General features: G+C 54.2%; 1 protein-coding gene across 1 annotated transcript; it reads right to left on the bottom strand.

Moving 5' to 3' along the window:
- Positions 1–507: 507 nt before the first annotated feature.
- On the bottom strand, positions 508–15,351 carry LOC139313952 (microtubule-actin cross-linking factor 1, isoforms 6/7-like; the record flags this gene model as incomplete). Its single annotated transcript, XM_070939440.1, has 11 exons — positions 15,325–15,351; positions 15,042–15,218; positions 14,693–14,881; positions 14,118–14,235; positions 3,268–3,434; positions 2,735–2,897; positions 2,355–2,509; positions 1,434–1,508; positions 962–1,079; positions 668–846; positions 508–549 (listed from the first exon to the last, which is right to left on the bottom strand). Coding segments are annotated over exons 1-11 (1,410 nt in total), but the record flags the coding sequence as incomplete, so codon positions are not given.
- Positions 15,352–24,131: the final 8,780 nt, after the last annotated feature.

Below are 24,131 nucleotides of genomic sequence, written 5' to 3' on the forward strand. Positions count from 1 at the left end.
GCTGGTGGGAACACCAAAAAGCACCCCCCCTCGAAGGGTGGTCTTGCTCCAAGAAAACCTGAGCTGCGTTGCCAGGAAGGGCTGCGGAGAGCAGGGAGAGGGAAGTTGTGGGGAAAAGGGGGGCAGCCTGCTTAGCCTCCCAGGGACTGGGGTGCCAGTGGAGTGCTGCCCAGATGTGCTCCAGGGTCAGGGTGCAGGGACATCACTCGGGGCAGCTTCTCTTCTGGGGTGACCTACATAGAAGCAGAGAGAGCATTCCACAAAACAGGCCCAGCCCTTCATGGGGGCACCATGGTCGAGCAGCCACCCAAGTGCCCTGGATGGTTGCAGCAATCCTCTGGACATTTGGGTGCAAGGGCTGGCCTGCCTCTCAGCCGGGATGCATGCAGCCCCTCTGGCCACAGAGTCCAGCACCACACTCTCACCTGGGGCCTCAGCATCAGGCCCAGCTGCTCCAGTCGCAAAGGCCAACTCGGGCTCCCTGGTCACCCCAGCAGGACTGCAGGAGTGGAGGTACCGATCCCCTGAGCGTGTCCGGTGCAGAACAGCCTGGAAGAAGAGGGAGGAGAGGCCGACTGCAGGATTGCCAGAGCTGCCTCGGGAGCCATGTGGGAGGCACGCTGGGCCAGAACTCTGCCCACCTGCTCCTCCCCCCAAACCGGCTTACCTTCCTCGGGACAGGGCTGCTGGGTGCAGAGGCACTGCTGTACAAGCTGAAGCTAGAAGTGGAGCAGCTGGGGGAGAGCATCTTGGAGGCAGGGGCAGATTGGCTGCCTGCCCCCTTCCGTCCCAGAAGTCCCAGGGAGAGGTATCTTTCATTGATCTTCAGGTTGGTCCTTCCCTTGACTGCAGGAGAGAAAGTCACTAAGATGGGGAGGCTGGGGGAGGGGAGGGGGAGGCAATCGGACACCCATTCTGCTTGGCCTGCTTCTGAGGTTCTGGCACCCGCCCAGCCTCTCACCTCTGCAGGGGTCGTTCTTCACCAGGAACTCGTCCAGAGCCGTCCAGCCTCCCCCAACTCGCACCATCAGAGTACTTCGCAGAATTCGGACCATGCGCAGCTGCTGGCACTCCCCAAACTGGACAAGCAGTAGGAGGAGGGCATTTGACAGAGCCCATTTTTGGGGTCCCCATATGGGGAGAAGTCTCTCTTTCAGTCCCACCCTCCTCAGGCACAGGCAGAGCACTGTGGCATGGCTGCCCCATTCATGGACCCCAAGAGCAGAGCTGGTGTGAGAAATGAGTGCCAGGAGAAGCCCCAACAGAGACCCTCTTCTGCCCCTTGGCTCCCCAGGCTCCCCTAGCAGCTTAGAGCACCCTGACTCTGGAAGCTGATGTGGGTCCCTGGTTTAGCGGGAAGGGCCAAGAGACTTGGGATGCAGAGGGGACAGGGCTAAGAAATCGGGGAGTGGATGACGACGACATAGGCTTACTCTATAACGGCTGGTGCTGATTTGCTCTACTTGGAAACGCTTCACACAGTTGCACTCGGCCACTTGTCGATTCACCTGGGTCACAAAAGAGAGGCAGTGGAGAGGAGAACCCCCAATTTCTCCTACACATGCATGCATCTGCAGGGGCCTAGACTTCACTCCAAGTTGCCAGCCTCTCTTTCTTCTCAGGGGAAATTCAATTGCCACATGCCTGGGGGTCCTTGCGTGCTCTCACTCAGCAATCGCTGGAACTCAGCCACCGCTGAACGGGTGCTGCTTATGACCGGGCCTCAAAACCCACCCAGCACAGCATCCTCTCGTCACTTGGTCGCCTTTGCCAACCTGAATTGTGGACTTCTAATGAGAAAATTCAGCAGGGAAGCCGTCAGGAAGTAGCAAAAGGCGACCGTATGAAGTTGCACTGGAGAACGTCACAGGATTCACTGACAATGGCAACAGAAGTGTGAGCTCTTGCTTTACGGCTGCGTCACTTGGGTGATGGAAATCCCAGATCCAGAGGCCCTTTCCAGATGGTAACCCCCTGCACCCCTCCCGCCATTGATTCACATTCCTGGGCATCACCCCTCCCATTTTTCTGCCCAGCGCTGCCCCCTGGCGCTCAGCTGCCTCTCCAAAGGCGGGGGGAGTTGGCCGCAGACGCCCTCAGTGGGGCTAAGCATCTGCTGAGGCATCTGGGGCAGAGCCTTACCCTCCCTCCTCAGTTGGGCTGAAGAGCCCCAGTTCCCCTGCGGAGATTTGCGACTGCAGCCTCCTTAGGACTCCTGTTCTGCTCAGGTTCCTCTTTCAAAGGAAGTGCCTAAATGCCTCCCTGGGACAGAACTGGGGAGACTCTGAAGCTGCAGCTCTGATGTCAAACTGCACAAGTGTGTGTATGGGTGGTGGGCACCGTGGCTCCCCTACCTCCTCTTGGATGTGGTCCACATTGGCCGCCCTGTGCAGGATGTCCCGGCTGGGGTGCAGAGCGCTGATAAATTCATAATAATCAATGAAACCATCCCTGTTCACATCAAAGATTTTGGCCACTGCTTTCATCTCTGGCAGGCTGGTGGGGAACTCTGGAGAGGAAAGAAAGCAGTGGAAGAGGCCGACCTCCCCCCCTGCATCCCTGGCCATGTCCACAAGAGTCCATGAGGGGAAGCAAATGCACCGCAGAGGCCGAGGGGGCGGCCCTTGCAAGGGGCTTGCGCAGGAAACCTGGGCCTCTCGGCTTGTCCCCACAGAGGGCACCCAGCCCACATCTGTGGTGCCCTGCAGGAAGGCAGCCCCGGAGCGGCACTCACTGGAGGCCAGGACACGCCCGACAAACTCCTGCTGGGTGATGCGCCCATCTTGGCCTCGGTCAATGCTGCGAAAGATGTCCAGGACCCGGGACTTCCTGTGGCTGATCCACTGCAGGTACCGCTTTCGCCAGACAGTAAAGTCGAAGCCGGCCATTTCTTCCAGCTGTGTGCGACACAGAGACTGCATGCATCCATCCACGGGTGCCAGGCGCAAGGACCCACAAGGGCACCCGAGGAAAGTCCACAAGCAGGATTCCATGTCCTCCCTTGCTCCTCATCCCCATGGTGGACCGATAGAGGAGGGAGCTGGCCCAGGAGGGGACTGGCGCCGTAGTTCCCCATCCAACTGCCCAGTCCCACTGGAGATATCCAAAGGCAGCCCAGGCCTCCCACCCAGACATCCGGGATGGTGGAATCCTGACCTCTCAGGGCTGCAAGGGGACCCGGGGCTTGCCACTCGACTCAGGTTCCTCCCTGCATCTGCCCCGCCACTCCAGGGTGGCTCTTCACCCATTGCACTTGCCTGTCCTCACCTCCTGAAGGCGCTGCTGAGAACTCTGGAGCCGATGCTGCCGGTCCTGAGCTGCCAGCCAGAGGCACTGCCAGCGGTGCACCAGTTGGGCTAGGAATGGGTTCTGGGGCTCCAGGTCTTCCAGGGGCACGGAAGGCCGGGGCAAAGCTCTGCTGGCACCATGCCAACCTGCAAGGGGGGAAGGAGTGTCCCAGCTAAAACCTGGTGCTATTAAACCTGCCGCTTTGAAGGAGGCGGTGGTGAGGCCCCTCCTCAAGAAACCTGCCTTGGATCCAGCTGTTTTGAGTAATTTCCGTCCAGTCTCCAACCTTCGCTTTCTTGCGAAGGTTGTTGAGAGTGTGGTGGCATGTCAGCTCCCGATGGCCCTGGATGAAGCGGAGTACCTCGATCCGTACCAATGGGGTTTCAGGCCCGGATGTAGCACGGAGACAGCATTGGTCGCGCTGGTGGATGATCTCTGGAGGGCTTGGGACAGAGGTTATTCCTCTGTTCTGGTCCTATTAGATCTTTCGGAGGCTTTTGATACCATTGACCATGGTATCTTGCTGCGGCGCGAGGGGTTGGGAGTGGGAGGCACCTCTCGGGTCGGACGCAAGCAGAGTTGGCAGGAGGGCAGAGATTGACTATGAGGCCCCTCACTTGTGGGGTGCCTCAGGGGTCGGTTCTCTCGCCCCTTCTGTTCAACATTTATATGAAACCTCTGGGGGAGATCATCCGTGGTTTCTGGGTGAGGTACCATCACTATGCTGATGATACCCAGCTTTTTATATCCACCCCGAACCAGCCCAGTGATGCCCTTGACGTGATGTCCCAGTGCCTGGAAGCGGTACGGGTCTGGATGGGGAGGAACAGGCTTCGGCTCAACCCTGCCAAGGCTGAGTGGCTGTGGGTACCGGCATCTCGATCCGAAGGAGAGGTTCCATTGTTGGCTATAGGGGGTGAAGTTCCCCCCCCTATAGACAGGGCACGCAACTTGGGTGTCCTCCTGGATTCACGGTTGAGTTTAGATTATCATATAACAACTGTGACCAGGGGGGCGTATGCCCAGCTTTGTCTGGTGCGTCAGTTGCGCCCCTATTTGGACCGAGATGCTCTACGCCCAGTTACTCATGCGCTAGTCACCTCTCGTCTTGACTACTGTAATGCTCTCTACCTGGGGCTGTCCTTGAGGACCACTTGGAGGCTTCAGCTGGTGCAGAATGCGGCCGCGCAGGTTGTGATGGGAGGGTCCTGATGCTCCCATGTTACACCTCTCCTACGCGACTTGCATTGGTTACCAGTTGCCCTCCGGGTGAGATTCAAGGTGCTAGTGATGACCTATAAAGCCCTACATAGCTTAGGCCCAGGATACTTGTCGGACCATCTGCAGCCAGCAAGGGCTTCCCATCGCCCAGTGCGTTCTCACAGGGAGGGCCTTCTCCGGGTGCCATCGGGTAGACAATGTTGGCTGGCGGCCCCCAGGTTTACAGCTTTCTCTATGGGCATGCCCACTTTTTGGAATCAACTCCCCCTGGGGCTTCGGTTGGCTCCTGACCTTCGCACCTTCCGCCGCGAATTAAAAACATGGCTGTTCACATCACCCAGCCTGGACTGAGGGTTTTTTTGATTATTTTAATGGGTTTTAATATATGTTTAAATTATATATTTATACATTTATGTATTTTATGTATGCATATTTATGTATTTTATATTTTATTGGGTTTGTTTTTATTTGTTGTGAGCCGCCCTGAGTCCTACGGAGATAGGGCGGCATACAAATTATATTAAATAAATAAATAAATAAACAGCTGGCTGCCATTTGAGAAAAAGCATGTAGGGGCCACGTGAGAACCCCGAGTATCCCCCCCCTGCCCCCCGGGGGCCAATTATGGCATCCAGACCAGGGGCAAATGTAAGAGGACCTGTGAGCTGGGTTTCAGCACAGGGCTCTGCTCACCTGTCCTCACCTACCCTCCTGTAAGTTGACTGTGGGGCAGAGGAGAGAGTGAGTGAGCAGGTTGGACACAGGCCAGAGCTGAAGGAAGGCTGACAAAGAGGCTCAATAAGACAGCACCTTGATCTTCTTTGGTTCAAGATGGATGGAGAGAAACCCCTCAGGGGCTTCAAGATTCTGCCCTTCTCCCTTACGAGCACCAAGACCATCCCTGGGATCTTACCAGGCCTGTTCCTTGACTGCCATCAGTCCTGAAAGGCCCTCCCTACCGCATCTTACGCTAGACAAACCTGGGGGGGAGGGGAGAGGGTTATTTTGAAATTTCTTTCTCATGCCTCCTTCTCTCCCAGGACTGCACAAAGTTCTCCAGCCGTCCCCTGCCTGTTCCTAATCCTAACCCTAACCCCCTCCCCCCCATGACTAGAAGCAGAAATGAGGCTGCAGTGAGGTCCCTGTCGAAGGAGAGGAAGGAAGGGGGCTCCTGTTTTCTCCCCCTCCCTTCCCACTGTGGAGGCGGCAGCTGCACCTGGGAAGCCCATTTGGGGGGTGGGGATGTGCAGCACTTGGGGAAGGAGTGGGAAGGAGAGCATCTGGTGTGGCCTTTATCCATACTCCAAAGGCACACTTGTAAAGCAACACACATATTACAAAACACCAATAAATCTCTTGTGCTCCAAAGAAAACCACATTTGAGCAAAGTGTCATGTCTTCAGGCCTTAATTCCCCTTTCCCCTCCCACAATTAATGGTCCATCATCCCCACCTCATGCTCTCCGTGGCCCTCCGAAGCCGGGAACACTCACTGCTTGAATCTGGACCCCGGAACTATGGGTCCAGCTCCACCCGCCCTGCAGCTGTTCCAAGGCCCAGCCCCCACCACCACCAGAACCAGGGGGGCTCCAGGGAGAGCCCATCTCTGCCTTCCTGGCAACCGAGCAATTGGCGCAGCCTATCCAAGGTGCTGGGGAGAAGCCCAACCAAGTGAAGCATCCTCTTCTCACAATGGCCAGCCAGAAAAGCACACAAGGATAACCACAAGGCAAGGGGGCCCTCCTCCCATCCGAAGTACTCTCTGCTCCAGGCCATCTTCCGACATTGCTGGCACCCAGCCACTTAGCTTATTCCATCAAGACTTGTTCTCCTGGGGGACTTCCAGGGAAGAAATGTTAACCAAAGACACCTCTGGAAAAAGCAGAGCCAATGACCATAAAGGAAGGCAGAGCCACTTAGTAAACCTGCTCTGTGAAATTCCTATCTGTACCAGAAGAGGACTTGACATCACCCACAAGTGCTCCAGACAGCAGCTCCTCATGCGGAGACCACAAGACAGTGCTCTCTGGTGGGTTTAGAAGGAATGCCTGGGAGACAAGGGGAAGCCATTTTCACTCAGTTGGTTCCTCTATGGACACTAGGGTCATATATTCCTTTTGTAATAATTTTTGGAAATTGCTTGTTAACTTCTCTTTGTCTCTTAGGAACCTTTGGAGCGATAACACTAGGTGATCCTCCAATCCTTAGCCAAAGAGGTTTTAAATGTGGGTGACTAGAACATTAATTTTTTGGAAAATTCCATATGAACTGGATTTGAAATAAGATTTTGAAATTCATTATAAGAATCCTTCCGGTGGGCAAACACTGTTGTTTTGAATTCTTTAAAAAATCCTATGGTGGTAGTTCGGGACTTCAAAGATTGGACCATAGAGGGAACCAGAAAAAACATAAGATGACAATTAAAGGAAGAGAATGTTTAAAGCTTATTTGCTTATGCAGAATGGAGTGGAATACTTTAACATTATATTTATTGAAGGACACTTGTGAACAATGGACCCAGAAATTAATTTTAAAAGTGTCTGTTCTTATAATCTCTGTTTAAAACATGTTATGGGAGGAGATCAAATTTTACTGGACAAGACTGAAGCTGATCTGAAAGTGGATTTTAAGATGACAGGCTACAAGAATGACATGGAAAAAGATGCTGTGCAGGATATACAAATGGAACTGCTGATGCTGCTGTCTTAATAATGAAAGGAATATACAAATAACAAAAGAATGGCCCGGACAATGTTCCTACATTGGATTTACAAGAGAGGCTTGTTAAGGTATTGAAGGATTTGCAAGAAGGGACCAAATGAAAAAAAGTTCTAGAACATCATGTGAAGCAATCAGAAATCAAGAACCATTACAAAAACGTAAACAGGAGCTGGAAAATGAAATTGACGAAGCATACAGGATTCATACGAATTATGCACAGAGAAATAAACTTCTGACGGCCCCTAGGGGGAGAGCCTTCTCTGTGGGGGCACCTACGATCTGGAACGAGCTCCCCCCGGAGATATGGAGGATCCCGGATCTGCGCACCTTCCGTCGCGCGCTTAAGACTTTCCTATTCCATCAAACTGGCCTGGCCTGATCGTCAGAGGCTTTTAAAAGCTTTTTTTTACTGCAACCTCTTAAGGTTGTAGAAAAAAATGCTTTTAAAAGTAAAAAAAAAAAAGTTGCCCACGCCCACCCATCGCGACCTGATGGTGCGGTAGGTGCGCCGCCGCTGCCACCCCCCAGGCGGGAGAGGAGAAAGAGAGATGGAGAGAAAGAGAGATGAAGGAGAGAAAGGGGGGAGGAGAAAGAGATAGAGAGAAAGAGAGATGAAGGGGAGAAAGGGGGGGAGAAAGAGAGATGGAGAGAAAGAGAGATGAAGGAGAGAAAGGGGGGGGAGAGAAAGAAAGAGATGAAAGAGACACAGAGAGATACCTGTTTGAAAGAAAATACTGGGAGCCACAAAACCAGGGTAGGAGTAAGTGATATGGAGTTGGCAATGCCCACCCAGGTTTGAGGTTGTGTTTAAGTGTTTACATGTGTTTAAGGTTGAGTGTTTAAAGTTGCAGACCCCTGACCTACCCCATCTGATCGCTTCACCCTGCAGCCAGCCCTGTAGGCCTGCGCCCGCCTCCCATCTGGGCAGCAGCGGCCTACCTATCCCGGTTGTATCATCTTGCCCTGCAGCTGGCCCAAAAGCCCACCTCAGACTGCCTCCGACTGCTCCAGTAGGTCATTTTTATTTAATTTAATTAAGAATGCTGCAATGGGCATAAATGATGACCGGTCAAAAGTGCGAGGACCTGTCAGAAATCACTTTTTTCAGCCCTCTGGGTAGTCCCTATGTACATATGGATTACTCAAGAGGGCTGAAAAAGTTATTTTTGACCGGTCCTTGCACTTTTGACCAGTCCTTGCACTTACAACTGTCCTCACATTTTACGTTTTGCGCCCTATCTTGTCACCGTGGTGAAGAGAAGTAGTTGTGAAATGAGTGACACAGTTGTTAAGAATGCTGCAACGGGCATAAATGTGAGGATAGTCATAAGTGCGGACCAGTCAAAAGTGCAAGGACCTGTCAGAAATCATTTTTTTCAGCCCTCTGGGTAGTCCCTGTGCACATAGCCACGCCCACCCGGTCACATGACCAGCTAGCCACGCCCACCCAGCCACATGAGCAGCTAGCCACACCCACCCAGTCACAGGACCACCAAGCCACATACCCCCAACTAAGCCACGCCCACAGAACCGGTTGTTAAAAAAATTGAATCCCTCTACTGAATGGAATGGAATGGAGCAGAGCACGGTTTCTCTTCCCCACTCCCATTTGCTCTTATAGGAGCAGTCTCTTTCCTGACAGAGAGATGGGAGGGAGAGAGCGAATGGAATGGAATGGAATGGAACGGAATGGAGCAAAGTTTCTCTTCCTTGCCCCCATTTGCTCTTATAGGAGCAGTCTCTTTCCTGACAGAGAGATGGGAGGGAGAGAGCGAATGGAATGGAATGGAATGGAATGGAATGGAACGGAATGGAGCAAAGTTTCTCTTCCTTGCCCCCATTTGCTCTTATAGGAGCCGTCTCTTTCCTGACAGAGAGATGGGAGGGAGAGAGCGAATGGAATGGAATGGAATGGAATGGAATGGAACGGAACGGAATGGAGCAAAGTTTCTCTTCCTTGCCCCCATTTGCTCTTATAGGAGCCGTCTCTTTCCTGACAGAGAGATGGGAGGGAGAGAGCGAATGGAATGGGATTCAGCAAGATTTATCTCCCCCACCCCCATTTGCTCTTCTAGGAGAGAGGGAGGGAGAGGGAGAGGGAGAGAGAGAGAGAGAGAGAGAGAGAGAGAGAGAGAGAGATGGATGAATGTCGATTGTAACTTCCTTGGGGCTGAGAAGAATTGCTGCAAAACTGAGTTTTCTGAAGTGGCTCACTAGACTCGTAAGCAACTTAAAAAATGATCTAGTAAAAAGAAAAGTCAAACAAAAGCAAATAAAACACTCCCAGGAGGAAAACAAATTAAAGTTTCATTTGTGTATATTATTTAATGGACTGCTAAATTGGCAAAATGGACTGCTAAATTGGCCACACCAACCCAGTCACATGACCAAGCCACACCTACCCAGTCACATGGCTACCAAGCCAGGCCCACCCAGTCACAGGGGGGCCCCAGCCACACCCACCTAGCCAGTCCAGCCCCCCAACAGTCTGAGGGACCCTGAAGTGGCCCCCTGTTCAAAAAGTTTGAGGACCCCTGGCTTAGTACATCTTGCAGGGTTTTATATACGTCTGCTGGTAATCCATCCCGGCCTGGTGTCTTCCCATTTTTCTGTCTTTTAATTCCCTCCATTAATTCCATCATAGATATTCTTTCTTCTAATAATTTTTTGAATTTAGGATATTTTCAAAGACATTATGTAAGAAATGGTTTGTTATCAGTGTGGGAGAGAGTGAAAGAAAAACATTATTTTAATATTCCAATGTGGCTTTCTACAATAGAAGCGGTGATATACCCAAATATTGTGAACATGGGGAATATTGTTAGATATAAAGACATTTTGACAGATCGGGGAGAACTGAAACAAAAACAAGAACTGGAGAGTCAAGGGACTGAGATAGACTGGTATACACAGGGCCGGATTTTCCTATAGGATAACTAGGCTTCAGCCTAGGGCCTCAAGATCAAGAGGGGCCTACACAGTGGTGGGATTCTGGGGGTTCTAGGGGGTTCGGCCGAACCCTTTGTTAAATTGCTGGCTCGCCCGCCCCTCGCCTCCCACCCGCGCGGCGCCAGCCTACCGTAGCCAAGGATAGGCAATTGTGGCTCTTTTACAACCTGTGGACTTCAACTTCCAGAATTCCTGAGACAGCTTGGCTGTCTCAGGAATTCTGGGAGTTGAAGGCCACAGGTTGTAAAAGAGCCACAATTGCCCACCCCTTCCCTAGCCTAAGTTCCGCTGCCTGGGATCCACGTGGGCTGCCACGTGGTTCCCCACCGGCTCCGGATGCAAGAGAGCAGGATGGAGAAAGCAGCTTCCACGCCATCACTCACCCTCACTCTCTGCTCTGTTGGATCGCCGGCCGTTCGCTTACCCCGCCCACTCCCCATCTATTGCTGCCTCCGATGGCTAGAGGAAAAGAAAACTGCAAATTCTTGCCGCGGGGCTTCAAAGGGCCGCCCTAGAGCCAGTGGTGCAGCCGAACCCTTTGTTAAATTGCTGGCTTGCCCCACCCCTCCGCACCACTATTTATTGCCAATAAATAGTGGTGGGCGAGGGGCGGGGGAGCCAGCAATTTAACAAAGGGTTCGGTGGTTTTTTTGTAATTTTATTGGCCCACGGAGCTTCAGCAGAGGCTAATTGGCCTCCCGGCTCTCAGCTGATTTGTCTCAGCTGTTTTGCTCAGGGCTCTTCTGCTTCCGTGCAAAGAGTGCTGATTTTTTTCCCCCTAGCTATGCTGAGAAACGAAAGTGAAACTGCTTTGCTGTTGCCGCAAGGTTGGAAAATTAGGCAGGCAGAATTCTTTTCTTTTTCCTCACCAAAAAAGGTAGGTGAAAACAATGGGAAATTTAGGGAAAAAGAGGAGAGTTCAGGATTTTAAAACACAAGAAAAAAAGCTCTATTTAACTAGGGAATTGTAATAATTGAGATACTATTAATTGTATATTTCTGAAAGCAGAAATGGTTAAGTTGTGGTTTGGAGGAATATATGGGGGAAATTATTTGGTTTATTATTATTGGTAAATATAATTAATGGATTTGTAAGAAATTGGATTGCATGGAAATAATTGGAATATTCATGTTCATATTGATTAATATACAAAAAAGGTAATTATATAACTAATTGATTTATATTAAAATGTTGAATTTGTATTAAACAACTAATATTACATAATTAACCAATGTGAGGATGGATATAAAAATAGATGACAATGGGAAGGGGTATAATATAGAATAGAAGGGAAAAATTGAATTTGATTAAGATTAGAGATGAGGATGAAGGGTAATATTGGTTTTTTACAAAAATAGATGAGGAATAAATATGGCAAAAAGGAAATATAGAAATTGTAAATTTAATTGAAATGTCTAAACACTGTTTAAATTTGTGAACCGGCCAAATACTCTGTTCAAAGAAAATACATTGTATGTTTGTATGTGTGTTTCTAATTATTGTTATTTATTCATATTTGTTCTCTTTTATTCTTTAAAGTTTAACAATTCATTCTTTATCTTAATATCTCTTTTCTTTCCTTCTTACTTTCTCTTCCTTCCCCTCTTCTTCTCCTCCCTACTTCCTCTTCCTTTCTCCTTCTCCTCCTCTCTTCCTCCCTCTCTTACCCTCCCTCCTACTCTAATTTCCCTTCCCTTCCTTCATCCCTCTCTATTGCTGCATCCTTTTATGCATATGGACTACTCAGAGGGCTGAAAAAGTTATTTCTGACTGGTCCTCGCACTTTTGACCAGTCCTCGAACTTACGACTGTCCTCACATTTTACGTCTTTGCCCTATCTTGTCACCATGGTGAAGAGAAGCAGTTGTGAAATGAGTGACATGGTTGTTAAGAAAGCTGCACGGGCATAAATGTGAGGATGGTCATAAGTATGAGGACCGGTCAAAAGTGTGAGGCCCAGTCAGAAATGACTTTTTTCAGCCCTCTGGGTAGCCCTTTTGTGCATATGGACTACTCAGAGGGCTGAAAAAGTTATTTTTGACCGGTCCTCGCACTTTTGACCAGTCCTCGAACTTACGACTGTCCTCACATTTTACGTTTTTGCCCTATCTTGTCACCATGGTGAAGAGAAGCAGTTATGAAATGAGTGACATGGTTGTTAAGAAAGCTGCATGGGCGTAAGTGTGAGGACCGGTCAAAGTGCGAGGCCCAGTCAGAAATGACTTTTTTCAGCCCTCTGAAAAAAGTCTATGCACATAGCCACCCCCACCCGGTCACATGACGAGCTACCCACGCCTACACAGTCACGTGACCAGCTAGCCACGCCCACCCGGTCACATGATTGCCAAGCCACACCCCCAACTAAGCCACGCCCACAGAACCTGTTGTTAAAAAAATTGAATCCCACCACTGGTGAAAGGGCCTCATAAGTGGAATAGCCTAGGGCCTCTTTTCATCTAAATCCGGCCCTGGGTATACAAGACTGCAAATACAATCAAGATATGAAGCAGATTGTAGACAACATGGCTTTAACTTGGGGAAATCAGAACTGGATGAAATATTGACAGGAACAGATGAGAAAATGATTAAGAAATTATATAATTATTTATTGCATATTTGACAAGAGGATGAAGAAGTAAAAGAAATAATGATAGCATGGGAAAAGAATTTTGGATACACCATAGAATTGGAGAAATGGCAATAACTTTGGGAAAGAAACTATAAATTAACAATGGCAACAACCTATAAAGAAAACTTGTATAAGATGTTTTATAGATGGCATATTCCACCAGAAAGATTAGCTAAGATGTTTAAATCAGCTAAGTGTTGGAAATGTCGCCAGTTGCCGAGATCATACTATCATATGTGGTGGTTGTGTAAAGAAGCAAAACAATATTGGGTGAAAATACAAACATGGTTAGAGGGAATGTTGCAGCAACATATAGAGTTAAAATCAGAGATATTCTTATTGGGAATTTTACCAGAGAATTATAGTAAAAAAGATACATATTTGATTATTCATATAATAACAGCGGCTAGAATTGTATTTGCACAAAACTGGAAAGCAGATAAAATCCCGTTGGAAGGAGAAATTATAAAGAAAATGTTAGAATGTGCAGAAATGAATAGATCAACATTGAAAATAAAAGATAAAGAGGAGTCGATGTATTTCAAGACATGGGAAATTTTTTTTTATTAGTTAGAAAGAAAATATGAATAAGGGTATAGAGATAAAATAGAGAACAGATGGGAGAAATCAATTTTAAAAAGTGTAACTAAGATTTAAAGATGTAAACGTTGAATAAAAACAATTTTAAAAAAGATTGTTAAAAATAAAGGAATGCAAAATTGGCCTATTTGAACAAGGTTAAAATGGATACACTATTTTCTCTGGTCATCCTTAATGGACTTCTGCTGATCAGGATTGAAACGATCAGGGTTTCTTTATAGAAAAGAGATGGAATACAGAAGAGACCAGTGGTTATATTACAGAGAAAATAGTTTATACTTGTGATGGTCATTAGTTTATGTATTTTTTTCTTTCTCTTGTACTATTAATTTTCTTTTCTATTTTTTTCTATTTCTTTTCTGCACTTTACTTTTATTCTTTTTTAGGTTGTACTAGTTTTATCTTTAATTCTAACATTTGATAAAATTCCTAAAATCTCCACTCTCTTAGACCAAGAAGGTATTTGGAGTCTTTCGGTGGCTTACTGTAATTGCCCAAATAATTAGGTGTTGACACTAAGGGTGAGCATCCAATTGCTTGATTCCCTTGATGTGCCCACTCCCCTTTTCCTCCGAGCCGGGACTTGCAATTAAAATGGCTCCGGGGGATAGATGTGTGCTCAGCAGAATAACGCGGCCAGTTGCTCTGAATGCTCCACCTCTGGCTCAGAGTGAGAGCTGCGGGAGAACCAGAGACTGGTGGCACTAACCAGACGACCGTTTGCAGGAAGAAGCCGTCAGCCCCAGTTGTGCTGTTCTTTTCTGCCTGCTGCTCTTGGCCACCTTCTCCACCTCGGACTGTTTGTGGTCCAACTCCCGTATGAAGACCTGTGAGGGGAGGGGGAGGGGTCCCCATCAGCCATTCGAAGCTTGGCAACCAGGTGCTGTTGCTGCAGGGCCAAGACCCCATCTCAAAGCCACCCCATTCAGGAGCTTGAAAGCACGACACCAGTGCAGGCACTGGTGAACGCTCACAGGGCCTCCCACCTTGGTCGAAATGTGCCCCTCCCCCCCGGTTGGGAAAGACGGGTTCTCCAGGGCTGCAGCAACCTGGTTGCCAGAGGCTCCCTGCCCAGTGGAAGACCTTCCCTGGCAGCCCTGCCAAGGAGCGAAGGGAGTGACCTCTGCAGAGGGTCAAAGGGTCGGGGGCAGGTGGGGGTCACACGAAGCCTCAGCCAACCCACTGCTAAGGAGGCAGTGGGGGCAGAGCCCCTTCTGGCTCCCCTGGCGGCTACGACTGGCTGGGGCAGGCACGAAGGGAAAGGGGGCAGCGAAGTTATCCTACCGTGTGCTGGCATCCAAGTTCCTTCAGCTGCCTGGCATCCTCCGGAAGGGGCTCCTGGTCCTGCAGGCGCAAGGCCTCTTCAGCGGCTGTGATCCAGTCACTGAGCCGCTCTGTCTCCTCCTGGTCTGCAGCCAGGGACGCTGCCTGGGCCTGCAGCCGCTGCTCCTGCCCCTGGACCCGGCTGCAGAGCTGTGGGAGGAGGAAGACAGCAATGTGGGGAAGGAGAGGGGCGCATATGGTGAGGGAGGAAACCCCTTCTCCTCACCCCACTGGATGAGTGGCCCCACTGGAGGCCATACACACAGGGCCCAGTGTGCCCACAAGCCCCCCCCACTTCCACTCTGCTCACCTGATGGAAGCGGGTCTTGGCAAGAGTGACCCAGGATTGGACGGTGCCCACAGCATCGGGGTGGCAGGCGCTCAGGATCTCCTCACCCAGAGAGCTGATGCAGTCCAGCTCCAGCTGCTGGCATTGCACACTCTGCTGCACCTCCTGTCGGCGGTGGACAAGGCCATCAGTACTTCCCTGTGGGGCCAGGCCCCCACTCCAGAAAGAGAGGGTGAAAGCTGAAGGCTCTGGCATGAGGCTCTTCAAGAGGAGAGCAGCAGGGTCTCCCCGCTCCCTCCCTGACCTCGAGCTGGCTCTGGCCCTCGGCCATGGCCGCCTCCTCCTCCTCTGGGGTTGCCCCATCCATGATCGACTTCTCCAGGCCTGACAGGCGGCTCAGGAAGGCACCCAGCAGGCGGTGGAACTCCTCTGCCTGCAGGAAAAAGGGACGCCTGCGTCAAAGGGGCTGCCATTCTGGGGAGCAGAATGTGGGTCCTCTTGGCACTCTGGAATCTGCCCAGCTTCAGGAAGGTGGTGGTAGGCAGGGAATCGGGCAAGCCTCCTGCCCTTCCTGTGTCCCAGCCCAGGTCCTGCCTGGGAGCTTCTGCCTTCCACACAGCTGTCCTTCTCCCACCGCTGCCCTGGCTTGTCCACATGCCTGCCTCAGGGCCACCTCCAGCCGGTTCTGCTGGGAGACGGAGAGCCGGCCAATGAGTTCCCAGCGGTCTTCCAGCTCCTCCATCTGGATCTGCAGCCACCGGGCATCCATGCTGCTCCCATCTTGCGCCAACACACGCGCAGAGCACCTCAGCGTCCTGACAGCCACCGTCCACCGACCCAGCTCTGTCTGAAAGGCCTGCTAGGGCCAAGAGAGGAGGCCTCACTGCTGGGCACCCAGGCTGCACAGCCGTCCAGCCCCTTCCTCTCCACCACAGGCTTCTGTGGGCACAGCAAGCCCATCTCAACCCAGGCCCTCCACACACCCTCTCAGCAGTGGCGTTGCAAACAGCTCCTCCTTGCCTTGCCTTGCCTCACCCACCTTATGCTGCTCCATGAGCATGCCCACCAGGTCTCTGTCCCCAGCCACGGGGGTCTCCTCAGCCAGCTGGGGCTCGGCCTGACAGAGCCAGTCCAGGAGGCTCTGAAGGGCATCACCAAAGCAGCTGGGGAACAACAGGTGCTCCTCCAGCTTCTGCTGCCTGCAAAGGGTTGGCAGCAGTGAGGGGTCCACAAGGCCTCTGAGCCCCCTTCTCTAGGGTGAAGGGCCAGCTCACCCCAAGTGGAAACTCCTTGGAGCCATCAGCAGTCCTCACTCTGGGCAAGCTCCCACCGGCCTGCACTCAATTCAGCAGTACCCGAATCCAGGAGGGGGTGGGAGAGGGAGGTTTTGGCCCCTCTGAGCAACTGTTACATGGGGCTTTAAATCCCAGGAGCCTGAATGTGGGGCCGGAGACACTTGACCCCCAGATTGTCCCATGAGTGACTACCTCAGTTGCTCTACCTGGTCCTTGCCTACAAGTTTTGGTGAGGGTGGGAGACATCAGGGCTGGCTCCACTGGCCCCAGAGAGCAGGTCAGTATCCCAGCACTGCTCCGGAGAGGTCCAGGCCCACACTAGCTCCTCAGCCAACCCTCTTCCCTCTGCCTCCTGCCCCAAAGGCCGGGCCAATGGTGGACACACCTCCCGGCTGCACAAAGCAATCTCCTCTTGGTAGCACTGCAGTGAGCAACAAGGAAATGGGGCTTCCCCCCCAAGACACACACACACACACACACACACACACACACACACACACACACACACAGACAAGAGGGTTTGGCTAGTCAGTGGAGACCCTGCCTGGGCCAGAGATGCAGAGGACGGGCGAGCAGCCACCCAGGGTCCCCCCAACCCCCGTCCCCTACCTCTCGGCCCCCCAGCTCCACAGAGCCCCCCAGCGCTCCTTCAGCTCTCTCTGCATTGCGTCCAGCTCCTGGCCATCAGCAGGGAGGAGAGCCTTGCCACATAGGAGACCCCCCTGCTGCAGGGTAGCCTCAAAGATGCGACACTTGGCCCGCAGGCGACTCTGGAATTCCTGCAGGAACATTTGGAGAAAAGGCTTTGCCTGGAGGGAGAGAGGGGCCCAGCACCTGACTGTGCCCTGGTGGTCAAGGCTGGCACAGGAACCTGCCTGCCTCCCCTGCCTGCCCTGGGAGGGGAGCTGTCTCCTTGATGGGGAGTTCCAAGGGGGGGGTCCCCCAAATTCAGCTACTGACATCACGGGACACAGCAATGCCCCCCCCCCGGCTCAGCATAGTGCAGGAGACGGGAGTGGCTTCCACAGTGGGGGCGGACATGATGCACCAAGCTCCCCCGGCCTCACCTTGTGCTGTCCCAGAAGGGCCTTGAGGTCCTCTTGCTTCGCAGGGGGGGCATCTGTGGGGACTGGACAGGCTGCCTCTGCCCCATCCATCCACTTTAGGAACAGCTGCCAGGACTCTCTGAACTGTAAGGCCAGAGCAGCACTGCACTAAACCTCCCTGGGCACGCCTGCCCCCCAGGGGTGGGTTCTACTTATCTTTACTACCGGTTCACAATGGGGCCACGCGTGTGCGTGTGCTTCGCTCATGTGCGCATTTTTCTGCGCATGCGCAGAAGCATTCTGATGATGCCAGGGTTGGTGGGCGGAGCCTCCCATCGGATTTACTAAATCAGGGACAACCCATCATTGCTGCCCCCCTGCCCCCCATCTCCCATTGTCCTTCGGGGGTCTTTGTGTGAGATACCTGCTTGGCCTGCTGGTGGGCCTCTTCCAGCACCTCCCCCCTCTCGCTCACTTGCTGCAGGACCTTGGCCAGCCGTTCCTTGGCATTGCCCATCAGGCTGCGAGGACCCCCGATGCCCTGGGTCAGGCAGGCAGTCCCCGCCTCCATCCCTGCCAGCTTCTTGCTCTGGGCTGCCGTCTCCTGTGCCAAGGCCTGCAGGGACAAGCAGACAGGGGAGCCCAGGAGATTCCTGGATCAGCCCTCCTCCTCTCAGTGCCCATGCCACCCAGCCTCTCATTGGAAGACTGGAGAGGGACACTTGAGAGCAAGCTTGGCAGCGCCTCACATAAGAGGGCTCAGCCACAAGTTGCAAGTCTGCCCAGTCTGCCCTGGGCCAAGTGGGCCTGTGCCCAGGGAATTGTGGGCAGACTTCTCTTCCCAAGTGATGCCAAGGGCACGCATGCCACCCAGGGGGCTCCCCCTCCTTTGCCGGCTGGCTGTGGCTGACCTGCAGCCGCTGCCTCTGTTTGCTGACTGTGTCCAGGATGTAACTGGGAGGAGGCAGGGCTGCCAAGGCCTCCTCGGTCTGCTTGACCCACTGAAGGAGCTCCTGGAGGGTGGCTTGGAACTCAGTGGCTGTATTTGGGCTTTGGAGGAGCTGCTCCTGGGAGAAGGAGAGGAGTGTGGGTGGCCCCTGCACAGGATGAGGCCCGCCCTCCACAGCCCCCCTCCTGCCACCTACCTTCTGTTCTTGAAGGCGGCTGGTGAAGCCGCCCCACTTCTGCTCCAAGACCCTCAGGCTGTGCTTGGCCATAGAAGCCCTGTTTGGGTGGCAGGTGGCCAGCAGGTGCTGGAGCTTCTCCTGGACTTGCTGGTACGTTTGCCGCTTGGATTCCATCTCCTTGCACAGTTCCTGCCCAACCACAAGACCCACCCAGGTGAGGTTCCCCATCACTGCCTGGAAGGAGGAGGAGGAAGACAGACCCAAAGGCAGCCCAGGCTGAAGAGCAGCATTTGGGAACCGGCAGGAGATCAGACTCTGCACCCACGCAGCCTCCCAGAGCTAGGAAAAGGTCCACACATAGAGATGGTCTGGCAACACAAAAGCAGTTGCTTGTTCCGCTTTAGCCGAGGGGAGAAGCTTCCTCCCCCAGACCTGGGACAGAAGCCCCCTTGCATCTGCCTAGAGGCCTTCCATGGCACGGCTCCTGCATCTGCACCTGAGAATTCAGGGGCTCTCGAGGGTCCCACACCACAAAGGAAAAGAAGTGGGGCCAGAGGCAGCCCCACACGGAGGAACATCTCGACCCGAGGCTCCAGGAGCCCCCCAGTCAATAGCCCTGTGCTTTCCGACCCTTCTGGGTGATGAAGGAGGCCCCGGATGGCTCCTGTCATGGATTGTGGTGCCTCTTGTCGATGTGGTTGGAACTTTCGTTTGTTGTCCCCTCATCTGAAGCAGGGCAGGAGGGCACTTCTATGGTGCCACTGCCAGCGCTGCCCACTCCTTCCCTGCTGCCCTGCTGTGGAAAGCAACCCTAGTTGGGCTTTGACCAGACAGGCCCTTCCTGATTCAGCTATGCCGTCCAGGAGCTCCCAACGGCCCAAAGGAAGAAAGAGGGGGGTGGAGGACCTTTGGGTTGAACCATTTGCCGATTCCCCATCCACACTCAGCAAAATGACAAAGGCCTGGCAGATATTCCAAAGTCTTCGGGAAATGGCCCAACACCTTCAGGTGGACCATCAGGGGAAGCTTCTGGGCTTCTTGGAGTCCAACTCCTCAACTGCCACAACAAAGGGAGGCATGAAGCCTCTCAACCAAAGGGCTCCAAGCGGGGTGAAAGTGGCCCACCAGGCGGCCCCTGGCCCACCTTTCATCCCTAGCCATCCCTGGCATGTGGGGAATTGCCGGGAAGGAACTCACCAAGAGTGCAGCCAGCTTGTCCTTGGTGGCTTCGGAGGGGTCCCACATGGGCTTGGAAGAGAAGAGCTGCAACTCCACCTGGTCCAACCACTGCACCAGCCCAGCTGCCTCCAGGGAAACCTCCCGCACCTTCGGGAGCAGCAGGCAGAGACAGTGGGTAGAGTGAAGAGGGCATGGAGGACAAAAGCTGCTCCCTGGCCTCAAAAGACATCCCCCCCCGCCCTGGCCTTGAGCAAAGGCCATCAAACTGCTGCAGGCCCAAGAGGTGCCTCCTTGCTGCTGGCCCTCCAGCCCTGGAAACGCCTTCCAGAAGGTCCCCCACCCAGCTTCACCTGGTTCAGATTGTGCTCCAGGGCCAGCTGGCGGTGCTCCGTCTCAGCCAGGACCTGGCTCCACCGGTGGCTGAGCTGCTGCAGGGCCTCTGCACAGGGCCCGCTGCCATCACTGGGCAGATGCCAGCCGGCCTCCTGTACGGCCTGCATTGTCATTGTGTGAGACAGGACATCCTTCCACAGCACCTGCCGAGAGCCGGGGTCAGCCCTGCCAACTGCCCACTAGAGAGCAACCCCCTGCCAGGGAACGGGGCCCCCAAACCACCTGGTGTTTGGCCAGCTCGATCTCACAGCTCTGAAGGTCCGGCATGAGGGGGAGGGGGTTCCGGAGCTGTTCCTCAGTGCTCAGCAGCCACTGCAGCAGCCAGTCCAGCTGACTCTGGAACCGGCCCAGGCGTAGGAGGGCAGCCTCCAGCCGGTGCTGCAAGAGAGGGCCAGAGGCTGTGGGGCTATCAAGGTGGGGGAGGCATGTGGCAAGTCTTGCAGGGAGCAGAAGGTGGGAAGAGGCTCCCACCAGCAAAGAGGCTGCCCGCCAAGCCCCCCCTTAAGGGCCTTCCACTCCCTCCCATCCTGGCCCAAATGCCCCCACCTGCCGGATCAGCAGTTCTTCCTCCAGCTGGGTCCAACGGTCCCGGGAACTCCCAAAAGTGAGGGGGGGATCCTCCTGGGCAGCCTCCCAGCAGCTGCTCTGTTGCCAAAGTCTCTCAGCCTCCACCTGGTGCTGGTACAGCTCTCGCTTGAAGGCCTGCCCCGGGGGATTTGGGGAGGCAATGAGGAGGCGCTGCCCGGCACAGGCCCTCCACAGGGCGCCACAGTTCTCTCCTCAAGAGACCCTGGCAGACCCCCTCCCACTGCTTCTCTAGGACCGTGTGAGAGTGGTGGTCCCAGGGTCACCCTGAGCCGTGGGGCTTATCCTGCTCAACTACGCTGGGGCCTGTGGGGGCTGGAACAAACCTGTTTAGAGAAGGACTGGTCTGCCATTTCTCTGTGCTCTATTGCCAATGGCACTCTGCCATTGGCTAGGAACAATGCCAGTTTTGGACCACGTTGAGGCCCTGCCCACATGGCAGTTCCCCGCTGATCTCAGCCAGGCTCCTGGGCACAGGCATCCCCCTCCCCTCTCCCTCTAGGAAGCCAAGCCTGCTGGCCCACAGTCAGTGCTCACCTTCAGCTCTGAGAGCTCCTGCTCCACCTGGACTGGGTCCCCCCCACCCAGGAATTCCTGGGCCAGCCGCCGCTCGGCCTCTGCCAGCCAGGCCAGGAGCCTCTAGAGGGAAGGGAGAAGAAACCAGAGGGAAGTAGGGGGAGGGCCGGATTGAGAGTGGGTGGCTTCCTAGGGTTGCCTAGGTCTGAAAGGAGGACTGGCAGATGCTCTGGGGGGACCATCAACTGGCAAAGAGGGTGCTCACAGGGGCCACTCTGCTGGGAAAGCAACCTGAATGGGGCATCGGAAAGACTCAGCACTTCAGCTCCCGTCATGCCCACGATGTGCTCCTGCCTGGCCAGCAGCCTCTGGCCACGTCTTCTTGTCCCCAGGCAGGAAGCTCTCCTTACCTGCGTCGTGGCTTGGTTGGTGACCAAGGCCTGCAGCTGGTCTTCCAGGTGCTTCTGCCGCTCCCCACACATCCTGTTCAGGCTGTTCCAAGATGAGTACAGCTGTTGGGGGGAGGAGACAGAGGGGTCAGTGGGAGCTCCTGGAGGGGAGGGCACAATGAGGCTTCTGGGACTCCAATCTTTGTACTCTGCTTGCTCCAGCACCAGGAGGAGGAAAAGGGCAAAGACCCCGGAGGACTCTGTGGGTGCCATGTTGCTGCCTCCCTCCACTCCACCGCTCGCCAGCCCAGTCGGTGCTCACGTCATCCAGGCTCTGGGTGACGGTGAGCTTCTCCGGGTCTCCACACGATGACATCAGCTCCGTGCCCCAAGCCCCCAAGGAGTCCAGCTCACTCTGCAGACCATCCACCTCCTCGTGCAGGGCCTGCAGGGCAAGAGGTCATCAGCGCCACCAATACAGCCCTCCACCCGGCCAAACAACCATTTCCCTGAACCTGTGAGCCAGAGGAGGGTTGGAGGGGCAACCCAAAATGACAGGGCAGGCTGGGCAGAAGGCCTGGGCCTGTCAAACAGAGGCAGGCAGAATGGGACAACTCAAACCGGCCATCTCACTCTGGCCAACTCGCCAAGAGATAGCTCGCTATGGGACAACTGCGTGAGGAGGTGGATGCGATAACGTTATCCACCACCGTTTCTTCGACATTGTTCCCATGGACAAAAATGGAAGATGGCCATGGCCAGTTGTCCTAGATCCAAGACAGGTAGGGCCAAGGTGAGTGGTGAGGGTGCACTGATGGAGACAGGCCAAAGGCATCGTGTTGTCCCACCCCACTGAATCCCCAAGGATCCCCAAGTTCACTGGCACCGGCCTCCTGGTCTTTTCCACTTCTGTGGTTTATTGACCAAAAAGAGAGACCAGGGCACCACCACCTTCAATAGGAGTCCCAAAGTGGCCTGGCCACTGAGAAGAGTTCAGGCTCTTCTCAGAAGACCTGGGGGTGGTAGCTGCAGGATCTTCAGCCCATCCCTCAGGCATTGCTCCTGCCCTGCAGGGTGGGGGACTTCCCCAAGACAGCAGGTGCTTGGACATTACAGGGGGAGGGCCAACTTCCTTGGCGGGACACCATGAGGGTCTCGTACCTGCCTGGCCACCAGCTTGGCCTGGATATCCTTCGGACTGGAGGCCGCAGTGTCTTCCAGGTCCAGCACTATCCGCTGGGTGTTGCTGAGAGCCCCGGCCAGCTTGGCCAGGCCAGGCCAAAACTGCCTGGCCAGGACCAGGAGTTCCTGCAGGGAGGCCTCGCGGTCTTTCTCCAGCTGCCACAGCAGCTGCCACTGATTCTGCAGATCCTGCATGCGCTCCTGGATGGCTACAGCAGCAGGAAGAGGGGCTGAGGCCAGGGAGTGCAGGGACCTCCTTTCCGCTGACTGGGTCTACCAAGTGGCCACTGGGCTCCTCAGGCCAGCTGGGACCAACCACACAAGACATGCAGCCTGGACAGCTGCATCCCCACAACTTTCTGAGTCACAGGTAGCCTAGTTCCGTCTTAGCCTAGCATGAGGTATCGTGATAATCTAGCCCAAGTGTGAGCTAATGGTGGCCCAGGAATGCAGCCCCTTCCTTCCCCCAGGCTGTGCGCAGAGTGTTCCTGGGGGCTCTCTGGGCACCAAGGGCCAGAGGAAACTGCTCTCAGGTCATAGATTGACCAGCTGGCCAGCCATGTGTCTTCTGGGAATGGGAGCCCCCCCCCTCCGAAGAAGACTGGCTGGGAGGGTACCTGGGTGTGTGGTGCTCTGCAGGATAGCTTGAAGCTCCGCCCCCTGTTCACGGAGGGTCTCAAGGGCCAGGGCCAGCTTTTCCAGCTCCGCCAGCCGCAGGCTGCTCTCCCAGAGCTGTTCCTGGAGCCAGACAGGGTCTCCCCGCAAAGTAAGAGGGTGCCGTGTGCGGTCCTGCAGCCATTCCAGACTTCCAGCCACCAGCTTCAGCCGCTTGGACAGCTGCCGGGGAGCACAGGAGGGCCAGGATCACCACTTAGGGGCTTTTCTTCAGGCAAGGAGGGGGCCACACCAAGGCAGGGGGGTACCCTGAAGGCAGGGGGGTACCCTGAAGGCAGCAGCTCTCAAGCAAGGAGTGAGCTGCCATCGCTCTCCCAACTGTGGGCCCTTGTGCAGGTGGATACAGCCGCTGGATGGTGATGGTCCTGGCTTACCTGGCTGTATCGCGGGAGGGCCTCCCGCAACATGGCTGCAGCCTGTTGGGCCTGCTCTCGGAGGCTGCCGTACCGCTCCTCGGCTGCCTGCAGCCTCTGCCAGAGTGGTGCTTCCTCCCACGGACCTAACTCGGCCAGCCATGTGGTGATGCGCCGCAACTTCCCCATCAGAGGCTTGTGCTCGGCAATGGCCTCCCGTAGATCCTGCTCAGGGTAGAGGCGGGAGCAGGTGAGGGTCATGCAGGGGCCCTCGAACCCCCCTCCCCGAAGGGTCCCGCCACTACTCTCACCTCTAGTGCCTCCTGCTGCTCCCAGAAGGCATCGCAGCTGATGATGATGCTGCCAGGGGA

The sequence above is a fragment of the Pituophis catenifer genome, unplaced genomic scaffold (assembly GCF_029215685.1).
Source record: "Pituophis catenifer annectens isolate HBS135680 unplaced genomic scaffold, rPitCat1.0.hap2 SCAF_3, whole genome shotgun sequence".
NCBI classification, from domain to species: Eukaryota; Metazoa; Chordata; class Lepidosauria; order Squamata; family Colubridae; genus Pituophis; species Pituophis catenifer.